The sequence below is a fragment of the Zonotrichia leucophrys genome, chromosome 1A (genome assembly GCF_028769735.1).
Source record: "Zonotrichia leucophrys gambelii isolate GWCS_2022_RI chromosome 1A, RI_Zleu_2.0, whole genome shotgun sequence".
In the NCBI taxonomy this organism is placed as follows: Eukaryota; Metazoa; Chordata; class Aves; order Passeriformes; family Passerellidae; genus Zonotrichia; species Zonotrichia leucophrys.
The window spans coordinates 3125585-3135226 of NC_088170.1; the positions used below are offsets into that span (position 1 = coordinate 3125585).

Below are 9642 nucleotides of genomic sequence, written 5' to 3' on the forward strand. Positions count from 1 at the left end.
CTGCTTTTTATTTTTTGCTCTTAGAAAAGATACACATTACAAGCATTTTCCATGAAAAATCCAGATTGAATTTGTTTCTGTAAATAACTAGAAATAGACACAGCTAAGCAATAATCAGCTTCAGGTAAATAGAATTTTTCCAAACCCCAAAGTGATTTAAGAGCCCAAGCTTTTCTTCTTCTGTATTTTGATGACAAGCAATTCTATCACTTTCAGAAGCATTGACCCAGCTTCTTGAAATAAATACCTTGAAGGCGGTGAAGCTCAGACACACATTCATGTCTGAAAATTCCAGGAAATGTTTAATGTATCATTTATAGTTTTAAACACATTCTTCATTGTGACAGGACAAAAAGTCATGATCAAACAGCAAGTCCTAGCTCAGAGCTCTTCACCAGTCATGATCTCTCCCAACAATTCCGTGCCTTCAGTGCATGTGTCTGCAGCCAGGAAAACCAGCACAAAGCCATTTTGCCCAAAGGCTTTTAAGGAGTTACTCACAAAAACAAAAACTAAACTGAGGAATTGCTTGGGTCCACACTTCTGAAAACAAAGCAGCCCATGAAATTCCCTCAGAGATGAACTCAGCTAACCAGGTGATGCCAGATGGCATTTTGAGGTGTTTCATGGCCAACTGTCAAGAGCCACTTCAAAGATACACAACATACCTGGGAGAAGAACACAAAATGCCAGGAATAACAAGAAGAGAAAAGAAACCCTGTGGCTTCTCCAGCTGCCCAAGACTGGTGGTGGGAATAAGGGGCACAATAAACAGAAATGAAGCATAGAAGCTGATGGTTTGACCTCTTTTCCATGGCTCCCATGGAGCAGCCCTTTCTGTACTTTCACCAGGTCAAAGGGAGCACACCTGCTGATAACAGTTCAGTTGTTTCATCAGTTACAGGCTACTTAATTTCATGATTTTGCAAGAGGACCTGATACTAGGAGGCTGAAATCCACGTGCATGTTTTAAAAGGTGAAAATCCAGTTTAGCCAAGCAATAAATTCAACTAGCACACCCTTGCTCCTTTGCTATCTCCCCTGAAATACACCAACCTATCAAAATTTACAGCTGTACAACAGGCACAGTGCACCTCTACAGGGCAGGGAGCAGAGAAATGCAAGAGCTATGTACAAGGACCACTCCAACAGAGTTTTTGTGGAGCTGGCAGTCGGCATTTGATGGAATCTGGTAAGGCACATTTCCCAGATTGAGCACGTACCCCGCCCAGATGCACAGATGGTATTTGTGGGAGCAAAAGGAAAATAAAATATAGGTTTAAAATAAATGCAAGAGAAACACAGAATAATATTGAATCACTCTAGGTATTTCTAAGGGTTTCCAGTTATCTTTTCTACTTCTCAGCACATACGAGTGTATGTTCTGGGCTTTGCAACCGCTGAGCAAATGAAAGTGATTTAAAACCAGTTTTGTTTCAAATATAAGATCACGAAATTAAAGACAGTCTCCAGGAATGAGATTTCTGTACAGAAGCTTGATGCAAAAGGAGCTGAAAATTCTGCTCCTGGCATTGACAACCAAGCTTGTCTGAAGAGCCTTTTCCATGTTGGAGAGGGCTCGCTCTGCTGATGAATTACAAATGGGGCCCTCAGCACAGTGGCTACATTCCCTTTGTCTGAAAGATGGATGGAAAGACACAGAGCTGGGAGGAAGAGGCAAGCCATGAAGTAGTGAGGAAAGAGTTTTAGAAGCTGTTGTGATGATATAAGGATCCAGAGTAGGCACAGACTGATGAGAGCTGGCAGGCTGTGACCATGACTGACCATGGTTTGGGACACAGCTCCAGGCTGCAGCCTCACTCCTTCATCCTCCATCGCTGCTCCTTCTCAAACCAGAAAAGCTGCTGGCCTCTGTTACAATACCAAGGCAGCTGCTCCCAAGATCCCATAAAACCTAGCAGAGGAAGGAACACGAGGAAAACAGCACAGGTTGGAAGTGGTGTCAGAAGAAAGACAAAAGCCCGTGTTTCCTGTTGGAGCCTCTGCTAACCCAGAGGTGCTGATGTGTGCTTACTCTGCCTTGGCAGCCACTGAAGCTCCCCAATGTTCAACTTTTAATCATCCTCTCCCATCCTCCTTCTAGAGGATCCAGCTCTTTGTTACTTTACTCACCAGTTAGATTTAACTTTTGGTAAATCAGTGTTAACATCTTGATTTCAAGTTCCACCCTCTCCTCTTTGGTAGACAAGATTCAACACTTAAATTGCAATAAAACCTTCTTTCTTTGGATTAAACCAGTCTCTCTGAATTCTTCCCCATTCCTCCTGCCACCCTTCTGATTTGCAGCCTAACACAACACTGCACCAACCTCCACCTCACAACTGTGGGTAGGTAGGAAAGCCCCCCAGTGTTATTTCTTGCAGTACAATTACTGCTCCCATGCAAAAAGCAGGAAAAAAAAAATCTTTGGTATGTGGAAGCAGCAGTGAGAACTCTCCATCTCCCTTATGGGCACAGCTTCTGGGGTAGGAAAGGAGATCAAATGTGTTGTGCCCTGACTTTTGCCATTTAAAACTTCTCAATGACCAGCACACTTCATGTAAAGACTTTTCTGGGTCACTTGAAATCTTCTGCTATTATTGAAGCCAGAGCAACTAAAGAACCCCAAAATAACCAACCAGACAAAAAGAAGCTAAGGAAAAGTCTTTAAAGAATGTATTTCAAATTAACACATCATAAGAAGATGTAAGCAAAGAGCAAAACTTCCTATCAGAAACATATTTATGACAGTATGACACACAAACTAATTATATATGTACATCTGGATTACTTGATAGCTACATTTGCAAGTGTCATTCATTTTATGCTGAATTTATTCAAAAAAGAAAAAAAAATCCTCTACAAAGGGTCTACACTTTATCCAGTCACAAAATGAACATTTGCAAGAACTCCAGCAAAAATAATTACTTTAAATTTTTACCAGTTTCTCCAAAGAATTTAGCACAAATATGTTCTTTCTTTTTCATCTATTCAACTGAAAGAAATGGAGCTGCAATGGTTTAGGTTTTTTAATCCCAAAGTGGATTATACAAACATTTTCATCAAAGATTTTTTTACAACAAGACTAGCATTACTGGTTATATCTTATTATTAAGGTAAGCTCTCTTCAAAGAACTGTATGATTGGAATCTCTTCCTGATACACAGTGACATGCTATTTGCTGGCTGCAGTGTGAAGAGCCAAAATGAAAACAAAAATACAAACAGGCTTTTTTTTTAATCTTGTCTTTATTGATTTAGACTTCAGAGCTACAGCCAAAAATAGTGCATCTGTAGAAAATTATCAAACACTCTATCAATACAGCATCATGGCATGTTTAGAATTGTAAGCACTTGACAAATCGCAAAGGGAACATCCAATCTAGTATTTGGCAGTGCAACCCATGCACAGGGAATAGAGGGAGAAGGATTCTTTTTTTTTTCCTCCAAAAAAGAAACACTTCTGAGCAGGAACAAAAAGCCTTTGTTGAAAAGAAGAATTCCAGTTAGCACGGAAGACTCACTGGCTCACTCAAGACATGATGGCACAGCGCTGGGAACTTGGTGTGGAATGTCGAAGGGGACACGGGAGCTATGGCTCTGCTACAGGAGCCACGCTGTCTTCAGGACTCTGTAGGCCATGGAGAAGGTCACTGAGTAGCCAACTGCAAAAGACAAACCTCTGCCAGGCTGGGGAAGAGGGATCAGGTATGCAAAAGTGTGAAAGATCCTAGCCCCCACAAAGATCCTGAAGTGCAGCAGGGCCGTGGACAGCTCAGGGCCGCTCAGAGCATACAGCAGTCCAATGCCAACAAACGGGACAATGTTTTCCAGGTCATTCAGGTGGCCTCTGGAGAAAGAAGCAAAGTAATTTTAAAGTGTTGTCTTTTGTTGAATAAACCACTTCAAGCCTCATTATTTTTCAGCACCTTCAGGGCATGCTACTATCCAACTACTCTTGGCTTCCTCTGCAGAGGGGACCTGACTTTACTGAAACAATTTTGGCATGTTCACCTGCCATCACTCTGGTCTCTCCCGCTGCACCCCACATTTTTAAGCTTCTGATCTTCTGTATGAAAGCTATTCGTTTTTCCCCAGGATCTTGGTAATACTAAGGACTTACATGAGGTGTCTGAGTGCACCTGGGTGTGCAAGAATGCAAAGTCAGGGAAGAAAAGAAGTAGCAGTTTTCTTGGAGCCTCTCTCAATTAACATCAATTAACTGAAGGGCTGACTGAAGCTATTACAGTTCGTGGCCTAGACGGACTATTCTAATCCCATAAATCCAGTTTGTGGTGTCCATAAAGAAAATATGAAATATCCTACATAGGAGTTGCTATGTTCATCAAATGTTCATGAAGTTCCATCATCTTGAAAAAGGTTATTTTTGAACATCTAACAGGTGTGACAGTTACGCTTTTCGTTCACTTTCTTCACTTTGAGCACTAAAATAGCTGCAAAAATGTTTGAAATTTTGAAACCATAATTTACTAAAAATGTGTTGAGAATGAACTCATATATCTTGAAGTGTTCTTTCACATCCCTTCCTAAACCTTCCCAGCTCCCTTCACCTCTTTAGATAAATTGTACTTCCAGCGCAATTTACTGATTGAAACAATCTAATGTCTAAGCCTAACTAATGATGTCAAATCTCAGAGCCAACTGGAATCAGGTCATGGCACTGTCTTGCAGCTGCTTTTAGAATATATTTATAATTACAAGGAAACATAGCCCTCCAGATTTTTTTATTCTCATTCCCCATAAAAGTACTCTGAGGAAAGTAATTTTTTTTCTTGAAAAAATAAATCTTTTTTTCTCCACAAACTGAACACATTCCAATCACTTATACAAAAGAGAAGCCATGCTAAATTTATGTGGCATTATCTGTTGCCATGAAGCTTGTAGGAGAAAATATATTAAACTTCTACTAAGATTGGGAGTTGGGAGGATAATATGGATGCTGCAACGCCAACATAGTAACTAGAACCAAGCTAACTTACTAGGTCTAGAGATGTCTGAGGAACTCCACAAAACAGGATTTGAAAATTTAGTGTTTTAAAAATCTATTCTGTGAAAATTACATGCTGGTTGTCATTTCTCTACCACAACAATTTGAATTAAATGGGTGATAAAGTTAGTCTCAACTAAGCTGGTCCCTTACAATTTGCGAAGAGAAAGGAAGTACCTCTCACCATAAAGTTTCCACTTTTATGTAACATCCATTAAATTCAGCAACAGCTTCCCTGAACTACTCAGGGGCAGAAAAGGAAGGAGCAGAACATCTTTACAGCCCACTTAGATTAGGCTCTTCTTTCTGAGATTTTAATCCATAAGAGGCATACAGAAACATGCTATGTGAAACAACAGCCATTATTTGCAAGGATGCAGTGTTCTTAAAACAGCACTGGTATATATTTTCAAGGTCTTCCCTGATGGAGATTTAAATGAGGAGAGTTCACTGACATTCAAGTTTTTGCCATAGAAATAAACTTAGCTTCATCAAGGAATAATCCTATAGAAAGCACTTGATAAAAGTTTTCCTTGTTAGCACAGGTGTATCAAATAGCATCCCAAAATGTAAGATTTTGGAAACAGAAAATTTTGCCATGAGCTAACTTGTGGTCATATTTTGCAGTGTTCTCATCATTTTGCCCATGCAGACAAGACACCACCCAAGAGTCAGCTAGTAAAACCAGACAGTGGCTTATTGTTTTTAGAATGCACACTGACCATTGGAATGTGGAATGGTTTATTCATTTAAACTAATTAATGTATTAGATTGCTACATAAAGCACCATGAAACACACACAGAGCTTGACAGAGAATGGGGTGGAATTAACTCCTTGATTTAATATTATTCTGTTATTTTAAATAACTTTTTCAGGCTCCTGTGTATTACCTGCGTACACGTTCAACATCTGGATCAGTCCTCAGGAATTTCTTAGCACTCTCCCCTTTGCCAAATGATGCTGTATCTTCTGGGTTGACAAATGCCTGTTTCAAACACAAGCACACAAGTGATATTAGCAGCCAAAATATTTTACCCAGTCAAGGCAGCTTGCTATGAAGGTCACTCTTCTTACCAATGTCTTAATAACCTCACTTAACTTCCCTGAAGTTAAAAGCACAGGGAATAATACAATGTTTGCTGCTTTCTTGAGCCCAGCCTGTACATTTGTGTACAAATTAATGCAATGCAATTTATGCACTTAGATAAAGCCTACTTGTGAGATGAACAAGCCTGCAGTAACCCCAGTAGGCTGACAGAACATGGGCACCTCCAAGGTGGAAGCTCTCAAGTCTCTTTTTCCCCATTCCTGACAAATTATCTGAAAGTCCTTTTGGATCCCTTCCTTCTGCAGAAGCCTACACACAACAGCATCCAACAGCCTTATTCCCATTCTCATTTATGACCAAGAAAGTGTCTCCCTTTCCTCTTAGATACAGATGACCCATTATTACCTCAAAATACTGCAAGACACTACTTGAAAACAACATTTAATTCAGGCAGTGCAGACTCAATGTACAGCTGATTTCTCCCTGCTGACACATGTAGTAACATATGCATTCTGTGGACTGCTGAGGCAGATACAAGTCAAGAAAATAGTTTGATTTTAGGAGAGTTACATGATTGCTTTCCAAGGCAGCCTTGATCCCTATTTGTGAAATATCCTCAGCCTCAGAATTCTAGAGATGCATTAATATATATAAATAGCTGTGATATCTCTGTATTTCAATATAAATGTCAGTCTGTTCTCTCAGCCAGTATTTCCAAAAGATTACCTTCCTGGTGATCCTGAAGTATGCTGTTACCAGACTCATTAGCATCATCTTCAGAAGAACAATGCCTGTGTAAGTAGCATAAGCCCTGAAGACTTCATTGTCAATTAACTGCGTGGATTTCGCCATTTTTCCCCCTTCTCACTGATGACCTCTAAAAAAAAAAACATCGTTGCAATCCAAAGTTCTGAGAAAAACATTGTGCTAATAGCCTTGGTTTTTAGCATCACTGCAATTACAGCATGATTCTGCCACAGTGGAAAGTTTCTTTTTAAGCAATTTTCTACCCTTTTTTTTTTCCACAATAGCATAATATAATACCTTAAGATGATAAATTATAATATTTTGCTTCCATTATAAGTGCTTATTAAACTGTCAAAGTACAAACCACCAAAATATTTAATGTAATTGCAGAAACAACACTTAGTCACAGAAATTAGTACTCTTCTGAAATAACACAAGGATTTAGACCAATTTTAGACCAATTCATTTGAATTAGCAAATTTCCCTAAGCAGCTACCAGGATAGGAGGAATATGTGACAATACTATGAACTATGAAATGTAAAGAGGAAAATTAGTATTGCCTACCCTTTTTTGTGTGTAAAATGACACAATTATAATTGCACTTCAGCTTTCAAACTAACCAGTATCTTCCTACCCAGCAGTAACTTGTGATCAAACCAAGCTGAACATGCATTTTTCCCCTTTGAGACCTTGTTCTTAAAAATTGCTTTTAGCATGACTCACAGGCAAAGATTAAGTTGTAATGACAAAAAGGAGAGGACTATTTCTGCTTTTATCATGGGAGGTTTAAACTAATGAAGTCTCTTTCCAATGAGACCGTGCCAAATCCACATTCCCATGGAGGCAGTACCTTTTATCAACACCAGAAAGTTAAGAGGTGCTGAGGAGTGAATGCAGGTGGAAAAAAAGAGCACATCCCCGTGCACATTCAATTTTTGCCCTGCACACACCCAGGCTTTTGCCTCACCAAGTACTTCAACCATGCATTTCATGATTGGAGTCCATACAACTAGGATGTCTTAGCTTCACTAGAGACTGAAATAAATGATTTTTTTTTTTTTTTTTGTTACAGCTAACTCACTTCCTGTAATATAATTTTAACAATAGTAATAAAAATGTTAATATCCACTTGATTACACTTTTAACAACCCCTCATCTCACTTTCAGCACAGTCAGCTATTGCCAAACAAGAGGAACTTGACAAGCAAAGGGCAGGATGGAAGACTTGCTCTGAAGGCGTCCTTGGTGAGGAAGTGGGCAGGATGGAGGTAAGCAGCTGTTTGCTCATTGAAAACAAAGCTCAAACAAGCCTTGCCTGGACCTGCCTGCTGTGGTGATGGGATTCTGCTCCGTCTTTTCTCCTTGGGTCACTGGGCCCAGCACAGGGTCTGCAGACCCTGGGAAATTAATTCATTGTAACTCTCCCTCCTTTCTCACTACAGTCCAGCTCCCAAGATAAAACAGCGGCTTGGCGGAGGCTCCTCTCAGAAATGGACTGTTCCTATTCATTCTAACAATCTCGTTAACATGTTACAACAGAACTGTCCTGCTACTCTTAACTTTGTATCACAGCAAAGAGCACACAGTGTTCCACACAACAACAACAAAAAAAAAGTAAATTCGCGGCGCCAGAGCATTTTCCCCTAAACTATGCTGAAAATACATCCAAGGATGATGCCAAGCCATTGGCATGGGACAGTGTTCAGCAACACTTTGGGAACTCTGTCACATTTCTCCATCTCCCCTCGCTGCCCTCCGAGCTCCCGGCATGCCCAGGCCCTGCCTTCAGCACAAAATGGAAGGGCCCCGAAAAACCCGGGATTTCAGCGCCAGCAGAAACTGCAAAAACAAACCCCAACTACGCAAACAGCACGGGGTTTTAAGGGATATACCAATTACGGTCACAAACAGCCTGATGTACATGGGTAACAGTAGTAATAATAATAATAAAAATGGTAATAATAATGGTATGGCCCGGAGCAGCGGCCGGGCTCAGACCCTCCCGCCGCCCCCGCCACGCGTGTCCCGGGGCCGCGGGCCGCCACGGGCCCACCCGGGCCGCTTGTTTGTGCGTGTTCCAAACGCGACTTCCCCCAGCGCCGTGTGGCCGCCGGCTCCGCTCCCAATCCAGCTGCAGATTCCCGGCCCGGCCCCCACGCAGATGCCGCCTCCCCGGGTCGCCCCTCACGCCGCGCTCCCCGCACCGCCCTCCCGCACCCGGGCGGGCTCAGGCCCCGCCGGGCCCCGCGCAGCGCCCGCACCTCGGCCGTGCCCGCGGCGATCCGAGCCCCGCTGCTCCCCGGCGGACACTGCGGCTCGGCCCGGCCCGGCCCCGCCTCGCCCCGCCGGCCGCGGAGGCGGGTCCCGCCCGGGCCGCCCTCACCGAGCCCCGCGGGCTCGGGGCGGGAGCGGCAGGTCAAGCCCGAAGAGCGGCAAAGCTGGGAGGAAGGGAGGGAAAACGTGTGAGAACGAGCGAGGGAGAGCCCTGCTGTTTGAACACCCTTGGACAGCGGGAAGCCAAGGGCTGTCACCCAGACAGGCACTCGTAGTGACAGCCAAGTCCAGCGATTGTGCAAATTCCCGAGAGGGCTCAAAGCTACTCTGAAAGTCTCACTACTTCATCCCCTCCCTTGTTCTGGTGGGCCTTAGCTTTTACCAAAGGGCAAAAAAATTAAACCTGTATTGCCAAGCTGCTTGTATTGCCAAGCCATCAGCAGCGCTGTACCAATAGATATGCATCACGTTGCTTTGCAAAGTGAAACAGAAAATTAAGGAACTCTGAAACTGACCACAAAGTTCTCATACCAATGTGCTACAGTGTGATGAATGGAGGGAGCC

General features: G+C 42.5%; 1 protein-coding gene across 1 annotated transcript; it reads right to left on the reverse strand.

The window, feature by feature from the left end:
- Positions 1-2654: 2654 nt before the first annotated feature.
- Positions 2655-9225, reverse strand: MGST1 (microsomal glutathione S-transferase 1). The gene is made up of 4 exons (XM_064735180.1): positions 9066-9225; positions 6783-6933; positions 5899-5993; positions 2655-3849 (listed from the first exon to the last, which is right to left on the reverse strand). The coding sequence occupies exons 2-4, from the start codon at positions 6906-6908 to the stop codon at positions 3603-3605; spliced, it is 468 nt and encodes a 155-aa protein (XP_064591250.1). The 5' UTR covers positions 6909-6933; positions 9066-9225; the 3' UTR covers positions 2655-3602.
- Between the last annotated feature and the right edge of the window lie 417 nt (positions 9226-9642).

Coding starts and splice junctions, on each gene's coding strand:
- MGST1 (XM_064735180.1), bottom strand. CDS start 6,908: ATGGCGAAATCCACGCAGTTAATTGACAATGAAGTCTTCAGGGCTTAT. Junction 5,994..6,782: donor ACTTCAGGATCACCAGGAAG/GTAATCTTTTGG, acceptor TGTTTGAAACAG/GCATTTGTCAACCCAGAAGA. Junction 3,850..5,898: donor GATGTTGAACGTGTACGCAG/GTAATACACAGG, acceptor TTCTTTCTCCAG/AGGCCACCTGAATGACCTGG.